At 43.1% G+C, this 24,258-nt stretch overlaps 1 protein-coding gene across 1 annotated transcript; it reads left to right on the plus strand.

Moving 5' to 3' along the window:
• The first annotated feature begins 9,891 nt into the window (after window positions 1-9,891).
• Window positions 9,892-23,159, plus strand: LOC106604280 (rho GTPase-activating protein 22). The gene is made up of 8 exons (XM_014198771.2): window positions 9,892-10,137; window positions 15,522-15,647; window positions 17,582-17,798; window positions 18,016-18,148; window positions 18,243-18,316; window positions 18,904-19,025; window positions 19,890-21,075; window positions 21,351-23,159. The coding sequence occupies exons 1-8, from the start codon at window positions 10,086-10,088 to the stop codon at window positions 21,529-21,531; spliced, it is 2,091 nt and encodes a 696-aa protein (XP_014054246.1). The 5' UTR covers window positions 9,892-10,085; the 3' UTR covers window positions 21,532-23,159.
• Window positions 23,160-24,258: the final 1,099 nt, after the last annotated feature.

Here is a 24,258-nt window from a genome sequence, read left to right on the forward strand (position 1 = left end):
CTGGAACTGAAGGAGTCTGTCTAGAGGGCAGTAGGCCTGAACCAGAGCCACCTCCAGGATAGGTGGGTGTGGGAGGGGGGGTATACCACAGGTGCCGTCGTTGACGGCAGCCACCCTCCCTTCCCTCCCTTTTTTGTTTAGGGGGTAAAAAAATATATATATATATTTTTTGTGGTATTGGGGGGATTTTTGTGTTTTCTTTTAAGGTGCATTCCGGGGTCTGCACCTTTAAGGGGGGTACTGTCACGTCCTGACCAGCAGAGGGAGTGTTGTTTAGTATTGGTCAGGACGTGGCAGAGGTTGTGTGTTGTATGTAGTTTCTAGTTGTTCTGTTTCTGTGTTAGTCTGTGTGACTCCCGATCAGGAACAGCTGGATATCGTTGTTGCTGATTGGAGTGTGTTTTTCTCTTGGGGTTGTGGGTTGTTTTCGTTAGCACTGCTATTTTTGTAAGTATAGCCTGTTAGCCTGTCTTGAGTCGTTCTTGTTTATTGTTTTTCCGTGTTTGCTTGATTCTTTACCATTAAAAGATGAGTATTCACATCCCGCCTGCGATTTGGTCACTTCAACATGGCTATATCTGTGACACTGACAAGGTAAACCTCTCTTGTTCTGCCCCTGAACAAGGTAGTTAACCCACTGTTCCTAGACTGTCATTGAAAATAAGAATTTGTTCTTAACTGACTTGCCTAGTTAAATAAAGGTTAAATAAAAAAGATTGAGTTTGCAGAGAACTCAGGGGTGCAACTTTCACTGTCCAGCCCAGTTTTATCATTGGAATGTGATACAAAATGAGGCAACGGTGTGCTTTAGGACCATGCAGACGCCTCCGAGCGGTTGGGTAGCCGACTGGATAAAACAAATTATAATAATATATAACAATTATAATAAACGCTTCAACCCAACTGGTAAAGCGGTCAATTATTACCAGGCAGTATCTCTTTCATTCCTTTTGTTCAGCCATGTCTATGAAATCCATAGCTAACTGGGTGAACGGGACGGCCGGAGCTGGAAATTTCCCTGGTTTCAGGGGAGTACCCTTACCAATGTTGTATTGCATGCATGTAGTACATTTATACACGTGTGTTTGCAAATTTCAAATCAGATTTGGGCTAAACCAGGTGTCAGATATTAGTCTTACCATCTCCGCACTTGGCACGTGGCCCACTCCGTGGGCCAGGCTGTCACGGCTTCCGCCGAAGTCAGTCCCTCTCCTTGTTCGGGCGGTGTTCGGCGGTCGACGTCACAGGCCTTCTAGCCATCACTGATCCATTTTTCATTTTCCATTGGTTTTGTCTTGTCTTCCTTCACACCTGGTTCCACCTGGTTCAATTACATGTTGTGTATTTAACCCTCTGTTTCCCCTCATGTCCTTGTTGGAGATTGTTTATTGTAAGTGTTCATCTGTACTGGTATGCGTCGGGTTATGTTACCCATTGATTTTTTATTATTATGTTTTCAGGTGTTTTTTTTTTTAATAAACTGCGCCGTTGGAAACACAGTTATTTCTCTCCTGTGTCTGACTTCTCTGCCGCCAGTTAAACACCCCTTACACAGGCGACACACAGAGGAGACAAGAGGCAGAGGCAGAACTGTTTTGCCAGAGAGTGATTGCCTCCACAGGCCATCAGGGCCTCTGGAGCAGCCTCTAGATTCCCATAAGGGGTGATTAAGGGCATCCGCAACCTGGTGTTGGTCCAGATCAGTGATTTCAGGCGTATACGGGGAGGAAAACATAACAGCATGAGTATGGCAGCGAGAAGCAGCATTCTTAGCAGCAGCATCAGCAGCTGCATTACCTAAACTAATGCTGTCAGTGTTGCCTGTGTGGGCACGGACCTTAAGAATAGCCAACTTGGCAGGAAGCAACACAGCTTCAAGCAGGGCTTCTATCTGTAAACGGTGTTTAATAGGGGTACCAGATGCGTTTACATGCTTCAGTAAGTGCTAGAAGCTCAGTTTGTTGTGCTGAGCAATGTTCAGGCAAGGGCTGTTCAATCAACAATGACCTATGCAGTGAGACTATACCAAACCCTGCATGTTTCCTACCAGTCTCCCTATCAATAAAGGCAGAGCCATCAACAAAGAGAGCAACATCAGGGAGTTCAAGAGGTTCATCATAAAGGTCAGGCCTTTGAATCGCGTTGGACTTGGTCAGGAAAATGTCTCTACCCAGTAGGCTAACAGGAGTGGCCGGAGAGTTCAGAAAGGGAACCTTAATATTATTACCTTAATAGGTCAGATCAATTGTTGTATCTTCAGTCCAGTACAGCTTTTGAGGTATCCCAGCGACTCCCATCGTCCTCACTAACTTAGTTGTGTCCCAGACTGAGGTGTTGGCCTGTGGAACCAATGCAGGAGGTGTGAGCTCCAGTCTATTAGAAATGGTACCTCTTGATCGTTAACCTTCAGAGTAATGATTGGTTCTTTGGTACCATCCGGAAATATGTACTGGTGACACTGGAGAAGGGGGTCAGGGCATCCCTATTGTTGATAATTCTGCGGTGGGAACCACACCTGGTTTGTCGCAGGAGGTTGTTGAGGCCATCCATATTGTCGACCATTCATTGGTTGAGTCTGGGGAAAAAAACAGGTTGAGGCTGTCCTGTAAAGGCCGATCTCCCACCTCGTCCTCCTTGGAAGTTCCCTCTGCCAGCATTCCCTCTCCATTGACCTCACCCTCTCTGCTGCCAGGGTTGCTGCTGGTGCTGCTGTGGTTGGTGAGGGCACATGTTTCTCATATGTCCTGCCACACCGTAGTACCAGCACACCAGCGGTTGTCTCAGTGTTGGTAGGTATGGTTGTGGGTTCCCATATGGTTGAGGAGGGAACTGAGTAGCAGGTGTTTGGGTAAACTGTGGAGAAGGTGGTGGGGGAGGCTGCTGCTGTATAGCAGATGGGGTTACAGCCACCATTAGATTGTTGGTTTTCCCTTTGTCCAGCTGGGCCAGCTGGGCCTTCTTGAGCTGTGTGTCAAGTCCAGTCTTCCTCTCTTTTTCTTCAGTCTTCATCTTTTTCCAGGCTCTGCAGTGGTGTCTAATGTGGTCCTCCTTATTAGGGACTTCAAGCCTGTCCCATCCCACAACATTCATCAGTTTATCTCTGACCCACTTGGGCAGATTTCTGCAGTCTATCATAAAATAGGTTTTCAGTGGTGAAAGTGGAATCAAACCTCTCATTGGTTTCTCCTTGCCATTCTGTCTTCACCTTATCCACCCAGTCGAGGATATCATCATCTCCAGTGAAGAGCAGTTCACCCAGTCTTGCAACATCTCTGGTGGTGGGAAACATTTCCCTCAGCTGTCGGTAGAGTGCTTGTCTGAAATGGGTGAAGGGCAGTTCCACTCTCGTGTTCAGTGAATTATTCACGTTCTCTCTCCTCTCTCTTTTTCTCCTCCCACTGTCTCCTGTGTTGTTCAGTTTTCATTTTTAATTCATATTCCGTTCCCAGTCATATCAGTTCTCTTTCCTCTCTTCTGTTCTCTTCATTCCCTGTGTGATTACCACTTAGACTTTGCTCTTTATCTTCATTATTACGACCTCGTCTGATAACCTCAACAGCATTATCCATTTCTCTGTGCACCTTCATTTCTTGAGCTGCCATGAGGTCCTTTGCCGTGGTAACTCTAGGATGTTGATTGTGTGTTGGCATCATTCCATATTTCTCCAAGTGCTTGATACATTCTACCCGGTACCAGTGGTGAAGAAGAGTTATCGCCTGGAGCTACTAGTTAATTTGGGAGTAGTGGATACATTTCTTTAAACCTATCTCAGCAGTAGGGAGGGGGCGGTGGAGCACTACACTCCAGATGAAGCTTCTCTTTCTTAAGAGAGACAGGGTCTTTAGTCATTGCTAATTCTTTATTCAAACAGGTGGCTTTCTGTTTGGACCAGAACAGATTGCCCTCAGTTTTTAGTATTCCCAAAGCAGTGACAGAGAACAGAGTGGATTTCTTCTTTCCCTTTTTCTTATCTTCATGTCTTCTTTTCACAATGTCCTGCATATGTTGATACTTGGTTTTACTAAATGACCCGTCCGTAGGCCATCTATATTCAGTGGCTTCCTTAGTCCAATCATGCCATTTCTTGAAAACCAAAGTTAAGTCCTTTTCCATAGTGGGGTATTTCCCAATTAAAAACTGTAGAGGGGTGGCGGGTTTCATTGAAACCGGCCCCTCTGAGCTTTTTTTTTAAATATATATTTTTTTCAATTAGGCTCTACGTGTAATGTGAATACAGATAAATGAATGCAAAATAACCCTATATGTGTATAGTCTATCCCTTAACTCACATACATTTATTTAAAGCAGGGTGATAAGTAAATGATAACAGAATACCATGTAATGTATGGGTGGTGTAAAATAATCTTCCTCTATGGAGCAACCACGAAATAGTAAAGGGTTCAAGATGATTTATAGCTGGTATAAACTTTGGTGTAACCTCCACAACAATCCTGGTATCTCTGTGATAATCTTCTCCTTCCAAGGGAGAAACTTTTACTTCAAAACAATTTATTTTTAAAATAACATGGGTCAGTAACACACGGGTAGGTCTATTTCTTAATACAGCAATGGTGTATGCTTTAAGATTAATACCCCCACAGGCAACTCTTTGAGCATCTGATCCGAATGTCCACACAGTAAATTCAAATACACGGGCATTATAATGTTTATAACTAACTCCTGATTTAATGTCCCACCATCCAGTCATACCACACAGAAGACATGATACATAGAACAATTACAAAATACATAGAACAATTACAGAATACCTTATCAGAATAATCTCAACAATCGGCGTTTATACTTGGAATTTCGCCCTGTCCTATCACCAAGTCTCATCACAATAATCATAACAATCAGCGTTTATACATGGAATTTTGCCCTAAACCTATCACCAAGTCTCACAATAATAAACATTTAACCCAGGAATTTATAACCTATTTCCACCTAGGTGGTCAGTGCTTCCTCCCACAGGTTGTGTAACAATAATTTCACACTTTCAATTATTCCACTATTACTGTCACGCCCTGACCATAGAGTGCTCTTATTTTCTATGGTAGAGTAGGTCGGGGCGTGACTGTTTTTTTTTATCTAGTTCATTTTTTCTATGTTGTGTTCTAGTTTATTTTTTCTGTGTTGGGTTTTTTGTATGATTCCCAATTAGAGGCAGCTTGTCATCGTTGTCTCTAATTGGGGAACATATGTAAATAGATGTTTTTCCCACCTGTGTTTGTGGGAGATTATTTTGAGTTCGTGCATGTTGCACCTTTATCGTCACGGTTTGTGTTTTGTTTATAGTTTATTGTTCGTTTGGCTAAGTTTCACAATATAATAAAGATGTGGAACAATACTCACGCTGCGCTTTGGTCCGTTTCTACACACAATCGTGACAATTACAAAGAAATGTAGGTTCATATAAATTTAACAGCGAGGCGCCACTTACTAGCCAGAATGACTCATTAACCACAGCGTGCTATACAAATTACAGACTTTAGATATAACAGGCATCTGCTTACCTTGTAATTTTGTCGCGCTTGCACATGGATCAATGGTCCGTCCAGCGAAGTGGTCACTCGCTCCTGGCAAGCTCACCAAAATGTTGGTCAATTTCTTCAACAAATGATCATGTCTATATAATTATCAAACATACATTAGTCATGACAAGGTGAACGAGTGTATGCATCTTCTAACAGGGGGCTGGTTTCATCAGGTCTGTGGCAGTCTTGTGTTCTCAGAAAACCAGATAACCACGGTGGGATCCAGACAGGAGGAGTCTGAATGTAGATGCCTTCTGATAGTGTCTGAACACTTAAAACAGGTTTTAACACACACACAGAGGTCTCCTGAAGAGGAGACCTTACAATTTATCATAACATAGTTTATTAACCCTTTAGAAGGTATAAGGTCTTGGTTTAACCTTCTTTATAACAAACAATTACATGACTTACACCACGGTCAAGCAAATTTACTAAACTACTGATTTAGAACCATTGAGTTACTGCAAGTCAGCACAAAGACAACAGGAGAACTGCTATTCCAGCACAATTTCAATTTAAACATCATCAAATCAACTAGACTATATATGCTTACGCAGATCTGCATACCCACAACCATACCCACACATGCAGTCAAAGGCGGCCCTAGCCTTTTGGGGGCCCTAAACAAAATGTGAATTTTTAGAGTTCATTTTCTGCAAATCTACACATTTTGCCATAGGATGGAAAGAAATGTTTGCAGTTTTTAATATGGTATCTGACTCCGAGTGACAAATAAAATTAATGGGGGCCTCAATCTAGTTTAGATAGCTGTCCTCAAGACTAACTTACAATCTAAAACATGTTAGCTGACATGGGCTAACTGAGTGACTGTCAGTGACTGATAAAACACGAGAAAAACTGCGGCTGCACATCCTAATTTCGAAATTGCACACTGTGTACATTTTTGTAGACCTACCACTCCTTTTTGGGGTCACGGATCAAAAATTTTGAAAACCACTGGGATACATGATAGTGGCAACAAATGGAGTTGGCTTGGATATAGTAGGCCTAATCGTAGGCTACAGTATTTCTTACAATCTTCTACTTTGACTTTAGTTGTGTTGGTCATTGTTAATAAGTGTAGCATTTATTCCGGTTCAAAATAGTTTTGCAAAATACTTTACTCATCAGATTGCACTGCTTTTCCCCTCTCCTTTAAATAATTGCTCAATGAGTCTGTGACCGCTGTTGCATGAACTTTTTGGGGGGGGGAGGGTGCTGCACTTATTAATGCTGCACTTATTAATAATGACCAATGCAATTCCAGTCAAAATAGAAGATTTCAATGTTGTTCATACACAAAGTAATCCCCCGAAAAACAGATCTAATTTGCATATTCATAATTAGTTTGCAACAAATTTGCAGCAAATAGTAGAATGTTTGCCACAAATTGGCCAAAGATTTGAAACAACTGTTTGCCAGAAGCCTGTTTTTTCGGTAAGGGAAGACCTCTGGTACTAATAACTGCCGTACTGTAGTAGACAGCTCCAGGCCTACTGACAGACAGACCTACCGACAGAGTGACTTAACTCATGCATGACTGGATGGACATGGACATGGATATGGAGGAAGTAAATCTGAAGACTGAGACTGGGCATAGACTGTATGGTGTACTACCAATTGAACTTGTCGTTCATGCACTTTTTTAGTAGCCCTGATTTTCCAGATAGCTGCAATTTAAATAATATTTTACTTGAAAATGATTGTGATCAGTGGTTATTTGTGGCTGGATATAGGTTATATGTGTTACTCTTACATCTAGGCGTTCCGCTAGCGGAACCCCGTTCTGCCAGCGGAACCCCTAACCAACAGCCAATGGGATCGCATGGTGCGAAATACAAAAACCTCAAAAATCTAATCATTTAAATTTTTCAAACATACGACTGTTTTACACCATTTGAAAGATAAACCTCTCCTGAATCCAACCACGTTGTCCGATTTCAAAAAGGCTTTACAGCGAAAGCAAAACATTAGATTATGTTAGGAGAGTACATAGACCAAAATAACCACACAGCCATTTTCCAAGCAAGCATATATGTCAATAAAACCCAAAACACAGCTAAATGAAGCACTAACCTTTGATGATCTTCATCAGATGACACTCCTAGGACATTATGTTATACAATACATGCATGTTTTGTTCAATCAAGTTCATATTTATATCCAAAAACAGCTTTTTACATTGGCGCGTGATGTTCAGAAAATGTATTCCCACCAAAAACTTCCGGTGAATTTACAAAAATACTCATCAAAGGTTGACAAAATACATAACAATTATTTTAAGAATTATAGATGCAGAACTCCTTTATGCAATCGCTGTGTCAGATTTTAAAATAGCTTTTCGGCGAAAGCACATTTTTCAATATTCTGAGTACATAGCTCGCCATCACGGTGAGCTATTCAGACACCCGCCAAGTTCGGGTGAAAGGGACTAGAAAGAAGAACTACATTTCTCAGATCCTACACTTCCTGGTTGACTTTTTCTCAGGTTTTTGCCTGCCATATGAGTTCTGTTATACTCACAGACACCATTCAAACAGTTTTAGAAACGTCAGAGTGTTTTCTATCCAAATCTACTAATAATATGCATATTCTCGTTTCTGGGCAAGAGTAGTAACCAGTTTAAATCGGGTACGTTTTTTCATCCGGCCGTGAAAATACTGCCCCCTATCCATATCAGGTTAATGTTCATGTTTCTCTTTTCAGGTCATTCTACATATATTAGGACTGTATTATACTCTCTAAAAGAGTTAATACTATGTTCTCTAATATCAGAAACAGGACACTGACTCTGTTGTATCTCCATGTAAGTGTCTCCTCGGGCCAGTCGATCTGTTATCTCTCTCTGTATCTCTGGCTCCTCCAGTCTGGCTTCTGTGTACCTAGTTATCCGGCCACACTGGTTAGTTATGAAGGCTACATTTTTATGTGGTAACTGGCTCCACCATTCCAGCTCTGCAGGCTGTATAGTTGCTGGCTGTTTGACTGCCAATGTGGTAACTGGTTGGCCTCTGGCTAGGTTGGGTTATAAGTCAGAGTCTTTAGTATCTGACCCCAGACCTGCCTATACTGGAGCGCATGGTAATGCAGAAGAGATGGAGGGGATAAATGGATGTAGAGATGTTTTCCTGAGTCATCCATCTCTCTGCCTTCAATACTCCTTCAGTTGGACTCCTGCCAAGACTTAAGCAGATAATGGAGTCGGTAATGTTTGGGAAAGTTTCTGTAATGTTTGTCATGCACAACATGTCTCCCTCTGTGTAAAATATTTCAATTTCAAACAGAGACATAAGTAATGTTTCTATTTTGTTTTACCAAACCACACAATGCTGCAACATGAATATTTTGTTCTCTCCCTGTCTCTCTCTTAGGGATGCATCCTTCTCCAGGGCAGTCAGGTCAGCAAGCAGTCTGCCAATCAGGATGAAGCTGGTTGCCACCTGTTTGAGACTGTTCCAGGTAAGTCACCATTGTGGTATCTAACCCTTCCCTCTGATGAGGTACTACTTGAACTTATCCATCAAGAAGCACTCATTTTTGTTTGCCGTTTAAAAATATATTGCTACTGTGTGCCCTATGCTGAACAAGACCCATGTAAAGCCTAAATTATGAAATTATAGAGTGTCTCAGGGAACTCTGGGTAGCAAAGCAGTTCACAGACTATAAAGTTATCGGTCTTGGTTAATATTGTGCAGTGCATAATACACTCAATACTTTGAATGAAACATAACTTGCATAACATAAACAAGATGTCAGACATTCCAACAAGGGATATATTTAGTTTGGTTCTAAAGATGGCAGCGTAGGCATGGTGGCATTGTGGAAATACACACACACACACACACACACACACACACACACACACACACACACACACACACACACACACACACACACACACACACACACACACACACACACACTGGTTGTTGTTTGATAAAGATGAGCTATTTCATGCAAGCTATTTTGTCTGTGAGAAAGGAACAACAGTGAAGTAGAGAGAAAGAGAGAGGAAGAAGATAGAAGGGGGGAGGAGGGGCCATTTGGAAGAAAAGAAGGGAAAAAACAACTTCCTTTTTCTGAATGAATCAATGAATGCATGAATTCAATAAATTAAGATGACTTTTTGTATGACTTGTAAGGGGACTTGAAAGGAGATTTGAAACATGACTTGTAAGAGGACACATAAGGACTTTGTGGGCTTGTGTACTGTGCTACACTGGGCTGCTAACTCTCTATGTCCTGTCATGGCCTGCTGGCACACAGGACCAGCCCTGCTTGGCACACACACCTGGCTGCGTGTGGACTGTGGACTCTACCCCCTGCAAAGCCAGCCAGCTGATAACTGACATGGCACAGCTGTAGCCCCTCTCCCCTCATCTTCTCTCCCCTACCAACCTCTCCACTTGCTCTGCTCTCGCTGCTCTGTGACTGTCACCCAGCTGGGTGTGCACTCTCTTGTCGGCTACCCTCGCCCTCTTTCCTTGCTCGGTTGCCCCGTTGTTACACTGTCGCCTGCCTGTCTGGCCCTGCTTCTCCAGAGCTAGTATGGGGCAAGACTGTTGCAAGCTCCACAAACCCCAGATGGTCTACACTGTGGGTAAGGGCACCTTGTGCGTGCGTGTCTGTTTGTCTTTCTGCCTGCCTGCCTGCCTGCCTCTGTGTGCTGTGTCTGTGCAGTGTTTAGGTGTAAACACCTTAGTGGTGAACAGGTTATTGAGGGTTCTGTATATGTTCAGCGACGATCATGCAATGTGTGGCTATCTCAATTGTAAATCACTGTGTGAAGCAGCAGGGCAACCAGAAGAGAAGCAACGGAACTCTAAACTGCTCGTATGTGTTCAGACACACACAAATACACACACCAAACAGCCGGACACACACACACACACACACACACACACACACACACACACACACACACACACACACACACACACACACACACACACACACACACACACACACACACACACACACACACACACCCTGTCACTACTTACTGCTGGGGGTTGCATGTGTCTCTGACAGAACAATCAAGAATGCAGTATTATTACAATTAATACATAACAGAATATCCAAATCAATCACTTTAATCTGGGCTCTTTCCACCTTCTCTGCTACTGTATTTACACAGACATTTGGCTTTGGTGTATGTATGTGCTCTAGCTGACCCTACCTCCCTCCAACTCAGGTGATAAATATGTCTGTCCCTCTGTTCAGAGAAGGGAAAGTGCTAACCCTGTTGACCGGCATTCATGAACAGCCACTGACAGCCTATATAAACCACATGAATGTCAGTAACGTCAACACCCACTGGTTGCTAGACGACCGCGCATGTGACTGCTTCATTCTGGGACTGGAGTGTGAGAGAGAGAACACGTGTGTGTCCAGTGTCACCTTGGGCCATTAACTACTACCAAAACAAAAACAGGGTGCCCATCCTCTCACGAGAGAGAGAATGGCAGGCAGACAGACGGGACTGAAAGGGAAGGGGAGTCAGTGAATGTAAAACTAACAAATGCAACAAGGGATAGGGAGGGCGATTACTTTTTTTTGAGCATGGCGTTATTTCTCTTACAGCATATTGGATGACTGTCATTTAGATTCCATTCACCCAGCTCAATGTAACATCGATAGGTTTAGCCTACTACATGATATTGGAATTTGCCTTACACCCATCATGAGGTTGCTACAACCTAGCTACAAATTAACGTTTATAACGTAGGTGCACATGTCGAGAGACAAATTGGAGTAATCAAGGTGACAGACAGTGACACATTAAATACCGTCTTGCACACTCTTGCCTGCATCTATCTGATCTGGGGTGTAATCATTAGTCCAAACAGTTGCAAAACATTCAATTTTTAAACTAAAACAAAAGTTTCTATTGGACAAATTCAGGTAGGTCCCTCGCCATTTCATTCCATTTGCATCAGTTTAAGAAACATTTTGCAACAGAATTGGTGGAATGAATACACCCCTGATCACTCACAGTTCACGTTCATAGCAGCCACATACAGATTCATCACTTTGCTCATTGTATAATTCCTTCTCACATCTTGTGGACTTCAGTGCACAACACAATCGCTCTCTGTGACCAGGTGCAAAAGCTTCTCCAAGCCAAATCTTCATACCATAACCGCTAACCGCAACACAGCCTACATCGTTGTCAACATATTGACGTTATAGTAAACAAACTACACTGATCAAAAATATAAACGCAACATGTAAAGTGTTGGTCCCATGTTTCATGAGCTTAAATTAAATATCCCTAATATCCCCTTTCCATATGCACAAAAAGCTTATTTCTCTCAAATTTTGTGCACAAATTTCTTTACATCCCTGTTAGTGAGCATTTCTCCTTTACCAAGATAATCCATCCATCTGACAGGTGTGGCACATCAAGAAGCTGATTAAACAGCATGATCATTAAACAGATGCAGTTTTGTCAAATGGTCTCAAATTTGGAGGGTGTGTGCAATTGGCATGCTGACTGCAAGGAATGTCTCCCAAAGCTGTTGCCAGAGAAATGAATGTTAATTTCTCTACCTTAACGTTGTTTTAGAGAATTTGGCAGTACGTCCAACCGGCCTCACAACCGCAGACCATGTTTAACCACGCCAGCTCAGGACCTCCACATTCGGCTTCTTCACCTGCGGTATTGTCTGAGACCAGCCATCCGGACAGCTGATGAAATTGTGGGTTTGTACAAGTGAAGAATTTCTGCACAAATTGTCAGAAACCATCTCAGAGAAGCTCATCTGCATGCTCGTCATCCTTTCCAGGGTCTTGACCTGACTGCAGTTTGGCGTCGTAACTGACTTGATGGCCACTGCCACGCTGGAGAAGTGTGCCAGTGTGCTCTTCATGGATAAATTCCGGTTTCAACTGTACCGGGCTGATGACATGGCATTGTGTGGGGAAGCGGTTTGCTAATGTCAACATTGTGAATAGAGTGCCCAGTTGGGGCTGTGGGTTTATGGTACGGGCAGGCATAAGCTACGGACAACGAACACAATTGTGTTTTATTGATGGCAATTTAAATGCACACAGATACCGTGACGAGATCCTGAGGCCCATTGTCATGCAATTCATCCGCCACCATCATCTCATGTTTCAGCATGATAATGCACGGCACCATGTCACAAGGATCTGTACACATGTCCTGGAAACTGAAAATGTCCCAGTTTTTCAATGGCCAGCATATTCACCAGACATGTCACCCATTGAACAGGTTTCGGATGCACTGGATCGACGTGTACAACAGCGTGTTCCAGTTCCCGCCAATATCCACAAACTTTGCACAGCCATTGAAGAGGAGTGGGACAACATTCCACAGGCCACAATCAACAGCCTGATCAACTCTATGTGAAGGAGATGTGTTACGATGCATGAGGCAAATGCTGGTCACACCAGATACTGACTGGTTTAAGGTATCTGTGACCGACAGATGCATATCTGTATTCCCAGTCATGTGAAATCCATAGATTAGGCCCTCATTTATTTATACTGCTCAAAAAAATAAAGGGAACACTTAAACAACACAATGTAACTCCAAGTCAATCACACTTCTGTGAAATCAAACTGTCCACGTAGGAAACAACACTAATTGACAATAAATTTCACATGCTGTTGTGCAAATGGAATAGACAACAGGTGGAAATTATAGGCAATTAGCAAGACACCCCCAATAAAGGAGTGGTTCTGCAGGGGGTGACCACAGACCACTTTTCAGTTCCTATGCTTCCTGGCTGATGTTTTGGTCACTTTTCAATGCTTTCACTCTAGTGGTAGCATGAGACGGAGTCTACAACCCACACAAGTGGCTCAGGTAGTGCAGTTCATCCAGGATGGCACATCAATGCGAGCTGTGGCAAGAAGGTTTGCTGTGTCTGTCAGCGTAGTGTCCAGAGCATGGAGGCGCTACCAGGAGACAGGCCAGTACATCAGGAGACGTGGAGGAGGCCGTAGGAGGGCAACAACCCAGCAGCAGGACCGCTACCTCCGCCTTTGTGCAAGGAGGAGCAGGAGGAGCACTGCCAGAGCCCTGCAAAATGACCTCCAGCAGGCCACAAATGTGCATGTGTCTGCTCAAACAGTCAGAAACAGACTGCATGAGGGTGAGGGTGGTATGAGGGCCCGACGTCCACAGGTGGGGGTTGTGCTTACAGCCCAACACCGTGCAGGACGTTTGGCATTTGCCAGAGAACACCAAGATTGGCAAATTCGCCACTGGCACCCTGTGCTCTTCACAGATGAAAGCAGGTTCACACTGAGCACATGTGACAGACGTGACAGAGTCTGGAGACGCCGTGGAGAACGTTCTGCTGCCTGCAACATCCTCCAGCATGACCGGTTTGGCAGTGGGTCAGTCATGGTGTGGGGTGGCATTTCTTTGGGGGGCCGCACAGCCCTCCATGTGCTCGCCAGAGGTAGCCTGACTGCCATTAGGTACCGAGATGAGATCCTCAGACCCCTTGTGAGACCATATGCTGGTGCGGTTGGCCCTGGGTTCCTCCTAATGCAAGACAATGCTAGACCTCATGTGGCTGGAGTGTGTCAGCAGTTCCTGCAAGAGGAAGGCATTGATGCTATGGACTGGCCCGCCCATTCCCCAGACCTGAATCCAATTGAGCACATCTGGGACATCATGTCTCGCTCCATCCACCAACGCCACGTTGCACCACAGACTGTCCAGGAGTTGGCGGATGCTTTAGTCCAGGTCTGGGAGGAGATCCCTCAGGAGACCATCCGCCACCTCATTAGGAGCATGCCCAGGCGTTGTAGGGAGGTCATACAGGCACATGGAGGCCACACACACTACTGAGCCTCATTTTGACTTGTTTTAAGGACATTACATCAAAGTTGGATCAGCCTGTAGTGTGGTTTTCCACTTTAAATTTGAGTTTGATTCCAAATCTAGACCTCCATGGGTTGATAAATTGGATTTCCATTGATTATTTTTGTGTGATTTTGTTGTCAGCACATTCAAGTATGTAAAGAAAAAAGTATTTAATAAGATTATTTCATTCATTCAGATCTAGGATGTGTTATTTTAGTGTTCCCTTAATTTTTTTGAGCAGTGTATTTGACAGATTTTATTTTATGAACTGTAACTCAGTAAAATCTTTGAAATTGTTGCATCACGTTTATATTTTTGTTCAGTGTAGAACTAACGCGTTAGTAAACCCACAATCCAATCCACGAGTACAATGACTTAATACAGTATACAGCAACAGTTTAGCAGTTACACCGGTGGGCCCCGGTGGCAATACATTAATAAAACCGAAAGCTTACCTTGACTTGGATGAGTTGCAGTGCCTTAGCCAGCTACCTAACATAAATAGCATTCTTGTCCGTTTGAGTCAGGTTGTTGAGTAGACTAAATTAGCTGCATTATCTCTAAGGTAAACTAAAAGGGGGGAAAAAATACAAAATATATCTATCTCTCTCTGTCTCTGATGCTTCTCCTTAATTTTTTAAGAAATTGATTTGTTCTAAACTGTTCAACTATTGTCTTTCTCTCTCTTTGAGTCAACTACTCACCATACTTTATGCACTGCAGTGTTAGCTAGCTGTAGCTCATGCTTTCAGTACTTGATTCATTCTCTAATCCTTTGATTGGTTGGACAACATGGAGGACATCCTCTGGAAGTTGTCAAAGTAATTGTGTAATCTATGGAAGGTTTTGTATTGAAATCAATGTACCAAGCGGACATAAAATAGCTATCCTCCGGCTACACCATGGTGCTACCCTAGAGGGTGCTGTTGAGGCTACTGTAGACATTTATTGCAAAAACAGTGTGTTTTAATAAGTTATTTGGTGACGTGAATATATTTAGTATAGTTTTATCTAAAAAAAAGTCTAACTTTTTTTATGTTTCACAATTTTTCTTTTTCAGAAATTCACTGAGTAGGATGGTCCTCCCTTTCCTCCTGAGGAGTCTCCACTGATGTGTGTGTGTGTGTGATTGTTTGCAGGCGGCAGTGGAAAGAAGGATCGTTCAGGTCTGAGCGAGTCTTTCCTGTTGATGGCTAACTCTCAGAGAGACATGGAGGAGTGGGTCAGAGCCATACGAAGAGCTATACGGGCCCCGCTAGGAGGAGGTAACACTCTCTCTCTCTCTCACACACACACACACACACACACACACACACACACACACACACACACACACACACACACACACACACACAGAGACATACACACACACTCTCTCATACACATAGACACAAACAGTGGCAAGAAAAAGTATATGAACCCTTTGGAATTACCTGTATTTCTGCATAAATAAGTCATCAAATTTGATCTGATATTCATCTAAGTCACAACAAAAGACAAACATAGTGTGCTTAAACTAATAACACACACATTATTGTATTTTCTTGACTATATTGAATACATAATTTAAACATTCACATTGTAGGTTGGAAAAAGTATGTGAACCCCTAGGCTAATGACTTCTCCAAAAGCGAATTGGCGTCAGGAGTCAGCTAACCTGGAGTCCAATCATGAGACGAAATTGGAGATGTTGGTTAGAGCTTCCTTGCCCTATAAAAAACACTCACAAAATGTGAGTTTGCTATTCACAAGAAGCATTGCCTGATGTGAACCATGCCTCGAACAAAAGAGATGTCAGAATACCTAAGATGAAGAATTGTTGACTTACACAAAGCTGGAAAGAGTCTCTAAAAGCCTTGATGTTCATCAGTCCACAGTAAAAGGAGAAAGTTCAGCACTGTTGCTACTCTACCTAGGAGTGGCCGTCCTGCAAAGATGGCTTCAAGAGCACAGCGCAGAATGCTCAATGAGTTTAAGAAGAATCCTAGAGTGTCAGCTAAAGACTTACAGAAATCTCTGGAACATGCTAACATCTCTGTTGACGAGTCTACAACACGTAAAACACTAAACAAAAATGGTGTTCATTGGAGGACACCATGGAAGAAGCCACTGCTGTCCAAAAAAAACATTGCTGCACGTCTGAAGTTTGCAAAAGTTCACCTGGATGTTCCACAGTGCTACTGGAAAAATATTCTGTGGAGAGACAACAGTTGAGTTGTTTGGAAGGAACACACAACACTATGTTTGGAAAGAACAAGGCACAGCACACCAACATCAAAATCTCATCCCAACTGTAAAGTATGGTGGAGGGAGCATCATGGTTTGGGGCTGCTTTGCTACCTCAGGGCCTGGACAGCTTGCTATCATCGACGGAAAAATGAATTCCCAAGTTTATTAAGACATTTTGCAGGAGAATGTTAGGCTATCTGTCTGCCAATTGAAGCTCAACAGAAGTTGGGTGATGCAACAAATCAACGACAGAAGGGCTTCAACAGAAGAAAAAACGCATTCTGGAGTGGCCCAGTCAGAGTCCTGACCTCAACCCGATTGAGATGCTGTGGTATGCCATCAAGAGAGCAGTTCACACCAGACATCCCAAGATGATTGCTAAACTGAAGCAGTTTTGTATAGAGGAATGGTCCAATATTCCGTTGTGCAGGTCTGATCCGCAACTACAGAAAACGTTTGTTTGAGGTTATTGCTGCCAAAGGAGGGTCAACCAGTTATTAAATCCAAGGGTTCACATACTTTTCCCACCCTGCACTGTGAATGTTTACACGGTGTGCTCAATAAAGACATGAAAACGTTTAATTGTTTGTGTGTTATTAGTTTAAGCAGACTGTATTTGTCTATTGTTGTGACCTAGATGAAGATCAGATCAAATTTGATGATAAATTTATGTAGAAATCCAGGTATTTCTAAAGGGTTCACATACTTTGTCTTGCCACTGTACATGCACACATACCTTCACACACACACACACACGCACACACACACCATGTAACATCATGTAACAGCCAGTTTATTGTGTGTGTGTGTGTGTGTGTGTGTGTGTGTGTGTGTGTGTGTGTGTGTGTGTGTGTGTGTGTGTGTGTGTGTGTGTGTGTGTGTGTGTGTGTGTGTGTGTGTGTGTGTGTGTGTGTGTGTGTGTGTGCCTGCGTTTGTGTGTTTGCTTGGAATCTGGGTGCCATTGCTCTAGGTATCTTCGGGCAGCATCTGGAAGAGACAATGCAGTGTGAGAGTGGGTGTGGCAGCAGCAGCAAGACTGTGGTGCCTCTGCTGGTGCACCGGTGTGTGTGTTTTATACACCTGCACGGCCTCACAGAGGAGGGGCTGTTTAGAATGCCTGGACAGACCAATCATGTACGAGAGCTGCAGGATGCCTTCGACTGCGGGGAGAAACCACTGTTTGACAGGTAGGAGAAGTACTTTACTTTCACATGAAATGACAGGTAACACAACATTATGTAACACCACACACAACACGGACAGGTAGATGGGCTCAGTTATAATGATGTTTAACAGATTATCTACAGATACAGAATATTTCAATATTATCATGTAAAGAGGAAAACACAATGTATGACTGTGAACTGTACTGACCTCTCACCCTGACCTGTCCTGATTTGAAAGTAACACTGATGTCCACACGGTGGCATCCCTGCTGAAGCTTTACCTCAGAGAGCTGCCGGAGCCTGTGGTGCCTTTCAACAAATACACAGAGTTCCTCTCCACCGCTCAGCTACTGACAAAGGACAAGGAGGAGGTGTGTGTGTGTGTGAGAGTGACACGAGCTTCAAGTAGTAATGCTCTCATTCAAACCCTAATGAATAATGATAGTGACATGTGTCCTTTTGAAGGGGATCTTTGAGCTGGGCAGGCAGGTGAGGACTCTTCCTCAGGTCAACTACAACCTCCTGAAATACATCTGCAGGTAAACAGATTATAATTATGTTATCTATGAGAACTGAGTATTGCAGAGTCTCTCCTACAGTATCTCTATCTAGTCTCCTCCATCTCTGTAAATATTATTAATACATAATGACATAACATAATCTCTATAGATACTGATGTTAATACATGTCTGGTTTCCATCTCTATGATTACTATCAATACATCTTCAATGACATCATCATTCTAGATATAAATCTTTAATGACATTACCTAATACTATAAATAGGTGTTTAATGACATCAGAAGGCAGCTGAGGCAGCAGAACAAGGCAGATCACACAGACGGTGCAAACAGCATGACTCACCACCACCTCTCATACTAAATCTGTCTCAGTCTGTATCATACTGAACATACAAGAAATTTGATATTCAGACAATCTTCGATGAAATAAAATGTCCTTCAGGGGCTTTTTTTTCTATGTGTTTTACGCTTACCAGCCTTTATAGATATATGTGTGTGTGTGTGTGTGTGTGTGTGTGTGTGTGTGTGTGTGTGTGTGTGTGTGTGTGTGTGTGTGTGTGTGTGTGTGTGTGTGTGTGTGTGTGTTTCTGTGTATTTGCACTATAGATTCCTAGATGAGGTTCAGTCTCACTCCAGTCAGAACAAGATGAGTGTTCAGAACCTGGCCACTGTGTTCGGACCCAACATCCTCCGACCCAAGACGGAGGATGCACAAACCATGATGGAGGGTAGATACCAACGCATGTTCCACTCAAATGACACACGAAATGTTTTATTTTTTATTTCACCTTTATTTAACCAGGTAGGTTAGTTGAGAAAAAGTTCTCATTTACAACTGCGACCTGGCCAAGATAAAGCAAAGCAGTTCGACACATACAACAACACAAAGTTACACATGAAATAAACAAACATACAGTCAATAATACAGTAGAAAAAAATGTCTACATACACTGTGTGCAAATGAGGTAAGATAAGGGAGGTAAAGCAATAAATAGGCCATGGTGGCAAAGTAATTACAATATAGCAATTAAGCACTGGAATGGTAGATGTGCAGAAGATGAATGTGCAAGTAGAGATACTGGGGTGCAAAGGAGCAAGATAAATAAATAAATGCAGTATGGGGATGAGGTATTTGGATGGGCTATTTACAGATGGGCTATGAACAAGTGCAGTGATCTGTGAGCTGCTCTGACAGCTGGTGCTTATAGCTAGTGAGGGAGATATGTGTCTCCAGCTTCAGTGATTTTTGCAGTTCATTCCAGTCATTGGCAGCAGAGAACTGGAAGGAAAGGCGGCCAAAGAGGAATTGGCTTTGGGGGTGACCAGTGAGATATACCTGCTGTAAAATGATAAGAGGAAGAGGAAGCTAAATTTAAGTTCTATCTTTTCTTTTACAATGTCAGTGAAAAGGAGGAATTGTTTAACCAGAGTTTAAAGCCAGTATGCGTAATTTATTTCTCAGCTAATCGGCAACCCTGTCACTTTTGTTTTGATAATCTGAAGCATTGGGCTGGAGAAAGCATTTTCAGAGTCTGGAGAAACACTATATATAAATCCTATCAATAACGATTTTCTTTTATTCTACCCTGCAGGTAGTTCCCAGGTGCAGCACCTGATGACCATACTGATCAGTGAACACTCTCGTCTGTACCAGGGTGAGGCAGAGACTCCCAGGGAGGACCAATTTGCCCCTCCTCCAACTCCCTATCCCCAGCCCCCCCCAATTCAGCACTGCATGGTGGAGTGGCTCTCACAGGAGAGCCCCACCAACCCCACCCTGTCCGATCCCTCCCTGGGACAGACCCCTAACACCCCAAGTCAGGAACCACTTCAACCCATCCCAACCTCTGGTGGCTCCTCTCTCGATACTGACCACCCTGGATCAACTACCCAGGGAAGAAAAGAGGGGTATTCTGAGGGAAAGAGTGACGGAAGAACAGAAGGAAAGATGGAGAGAAAGAGTGAAGGAAAGAACGAAAGAAAGCTCTCGGGCGGTAGTGGTGCAGCCCTCTGTCCCAGTAAACAGTCCAAAAGCCTGTCTTCATGGAGGTCCTCATTGAAGGGCGGGTCTGGGTCAATAGGGGTGAGGGGGAAGATAGGAGGTTTAGCGGTTGACATGTCGACTGTCACCGGGGGCAACTGGCGGATGAATGGCTTGTCACCCTTCCACAGTCACCGACGGACCGCTTCGACCGGCAAACGACTCAAAGAGTCCTCGCTTTCCCTGACAGAGACACATAAAGACTCTCTACCAGACTCCTATACTGGGTCCTCGTTGTCCAAAAAATGCTCTTCACACTCACAAAGAAGCTCGCTAAAAGACTCATCTCCTTTACATATAGACTCTTCCTATTCTAGTATAGACTCCTCCTTTCCCAATATAAAGCCCTCCATCTCTGTCAAAAACTCCTCCCATTCCAACAGGCTCTCGACCTATGACAACGTTACCACCACTTCCTGCAGTCTGAGCTTGCCCGGTGGAAGCCCCTCCCCCTGGACCTCCTGTGAGATCTCATTGGATGAATCTACAGGAACTGATCGCACCACACTGAACTCTGGGTTAGGGTCCGGCAAGGCTGTGGCGGGGTCCTCGGTGGCTGGGTCGAGTAGCTCTGCTCTGGAGCTGTGTGTGAGCAGCGCTGGCTGCAGCAAGGGTGACCCTGGAAATGACATCACAGGTCTGAGGTCAGGGGTCAACGAGGGTCTGTTTAGACTGGTGACAGATCTGAAGGAGGAGCTGAGGGGACAGAGGTTCAGCTATGAGACACAAATACGCAAGTAAAAACGAACTTCTTGTTGCAATGGTAATGGTACAGTATGTTGTGTTATGTGTGCATGTGTGCACATAATATAATATATGTCATTTAGCAGACACTTTTATCCAAAGCGACTTACAGTCATGCAGGCAAACATTTTACATTTAGGTGGTCCCATGAATCAAACCCACTGTCCTAGCGATGCTCTATCAACTGAACTACAGAGGACTTATGTGTGTGTGTACACATCCATGTGTGTCTGCTGTACTCTCTAACCCTCTCTCTCTTTCTTCCCAGATTGGAGGAGTCATGTTCAGGTCTTCGTCTCCAGTCTGGTCGTTTAGAAGAGGATCTTAACCAGGAGAAGAAGAGGTTCCGCATGCTGGAGATCCGACTGGGGAACTCTAAACGCGCAAGGCAGGATGCAGAGACTTGGAATATTCTTCTGCAGAAAGAGAAAAAGTTCTGGGAGACCTGACCACTGGCACACAAACCAGCTAGACCTGAGCTGACATTGTCAGCCCACCGAGCTAAAGCCTAGGCATTCACTATGGGAGCTAACACAGGTCAGGTCTCAGATGAGGTTAGCCACCAATGAGTTTCATTCTGCTACACTCAGAAAAAAATTAAGAAAAATAATGAAAAAGTCTTGAATTAAACAGGAAAGTACTATCTGAGCTTGTTCAATAAGAAATGCTATATTTTGTGTTCCATTGCAAAATGTTTTGCTACTGTGTGCTCTAATAAACACAACCTAAGTGTCTCTCCGCCTGTGCATTAGGACTAGGCTTAATATGTGTCCATGAAACCAGACCCTGGAGTATTCATTCAGAGGTTTCTCAAGACTGTTGTGATACAGAAGGGGTTTTATGTGTTTCTTATCTGAAGTCTACTGCTGTCTATTACTCTGTATGCATTGTCATTCTTGGTAACTGTGGGCCAGTTTCACAGAAACAGATTATGCCTAGTCCTGGACTATGAAGCACTTTCAATGGAGATGGCCCATTGAGTTTATTTCAGGACTAGGGTTACGCCAGGATTCAGTCCTTTCGCACTTTGTTGGCTATGCACCTCTTAAAGGTAATTGTCCTGCGTTTGTGGAGACCGCATTTATGGTAAATGCTACATATGTTGGCTAAATCAGAAATGACCTTTAAATGTCAAGCACATTATAACACGGATCTCCTACTGAGAGGTTTGAATCCCTGCCTTAATCTTTGTCTGGGAAACCACCTCTGTGTGTACTAGACTGTTAGTGATCTCTTTAAAGATGAACCTCTAAATGGTTAAATGTGATACTTACTGAGCTAACACTGTACTGTTAAAAAAAACAAAAAAAATCTCAGCTGTTCTAAATATTCTGGTCTAAGAGATGATGTATCTCTATTCCCGTACTTGAATACTCTTCTGAAATAGACGACTTTTACCATGCCACGGTTTCACCACACTACAGAACATTTTGCTGACTGTTGTTTCTGATTTAAGAAACAGGCCCTGTTTATCATAGCGATATCAGGTACAGACTTTTGTACAGACTCAAACTGACCAGACTCTAGTGAAAGCCTCTGAGCATTTGTCATTATAAACTAATGTCCTTACAAGAAGTATGCGTTGAGAATAAAAACAATTCAAACAGAATCAAATTCAACCCTTTATTTGCAGAAGTTGCAGGTTGACATTGACCGACCGTTTCCAGTGTGTACATTACTGTAGGTCTGTAGTAAGAACTGAATAAGAACTGAGATGCTTCCATATCTATTTGCACGTTCCACAATGTTGTACCCTCCTGAATGCAGCCTTGTTTCTGGTGTGCGATAGGCCTGACCACAGCCAGGGAATGGGTCCAGTTCCAAACATAAACAGGGCCTATAGGGATTGAACGGCGAGGAGCCATCAAATACATTTTAATCTAGAAAAGGAAAAAAAAATGTCGAGCAGCAAACCTTTTCAATCCCCTGGAGAACATCCATCTAACATACAAATCAACCACTCATTCATTACCTACTCTATAGTCTACAAATCATATTACAAAAAATAGATAAATGAATAGACATAGTACTTTTGAATTAAATATACATTACATACAACTCTAGCAGTCTTCTAACATTGACAATGGTACATTTTCAAATAAATTAAAAAAAATAAACTTTCACTGTGTTTTTTTTTAGACCATATGCTGTGGACTTTTATGTCATTCAGAAACTCATATCGGTGAGGTAGTTAATAAAAACCAATTCCTCTAACAGAGACATCACAGAGAGAGGAGCTGACGCTAACTAAGCTAACTAAACACTGAGTGCCTCTACTCTAGAGAGAAATATAGAGGGGTTAAAAACAGAACTCAGGGATTCTTAAGAGACGGGACAATCTCAAATTTCACAAATATTTTTATTAATATTATCAACATCTGAAATATATATTTTTAAATACCGTCCTGACTGGTTGCATCAAGGCCTACTATGGGAATTGCGCCGTCCACGACTGCAAGGCTCTCCAGCGGGTGGTGAGGACGGCCCAGTACATTACTGGGACCGTGCTGCCACCCATCAGGACATCTACTCAAAACGGTGCCTGGGGAAGGCCTGCAGCATCATCCTCAAGGACCCCACACAACACAGCCTCGAGCTGTTCACTCCCTTACCGTCGGGCAGATGGTATCGGAGCATGATGTCTAATACCAAAAGGCTCAGAGGCAGTTTCTATCTACAGGCCATCTGCTGAACACTTGAACTGGACTGACCACCTTCACTGACTCTCTGCATTTCAGCACACATGCACTCACTCATGTACACACACACACGCACTCACTCATGTACACACACACACACACACACACACACACACACACACACACACACACACACACACACACACACACACACACACACACACACACACACACACACACACACTGCTACCAGACTTAATATGATTGCTAAATACTTCACAATTTAAACACTTGATCCCCCATTCCCCAAAACACGTAAATATTGGACTATAAATTGTGCCATCCTGTTTTATACTTATGCTCAAATGTTTATTGTATTCTACTGAGACATTTACTTTATGTTCGTATTCTAATCTTTTATTATTTCTAATTGTTGTTGCATTGTAAAGAAAAGACCTAAGCATTTCATTGGACGGTGTATACCATGTGTATCCCGTACATATGGCTAATAAAACTTTAAAGTATCAGCTATCACAC

This window comes from Salmo salar, chromosome ssa01 (genome assembly GCF_905237065.1).
Source record: "Salmo salar chromosome ssa01, Ssal_v3.1, whole genome shotgun sequence".
NCBI classification, from domain to species: domain Eukaryota; kingdom Metazoa; phylum Chordata; class Actinopteri; order Salmoniformes; family Salmonidae; genus Salmo; species Salmo salar.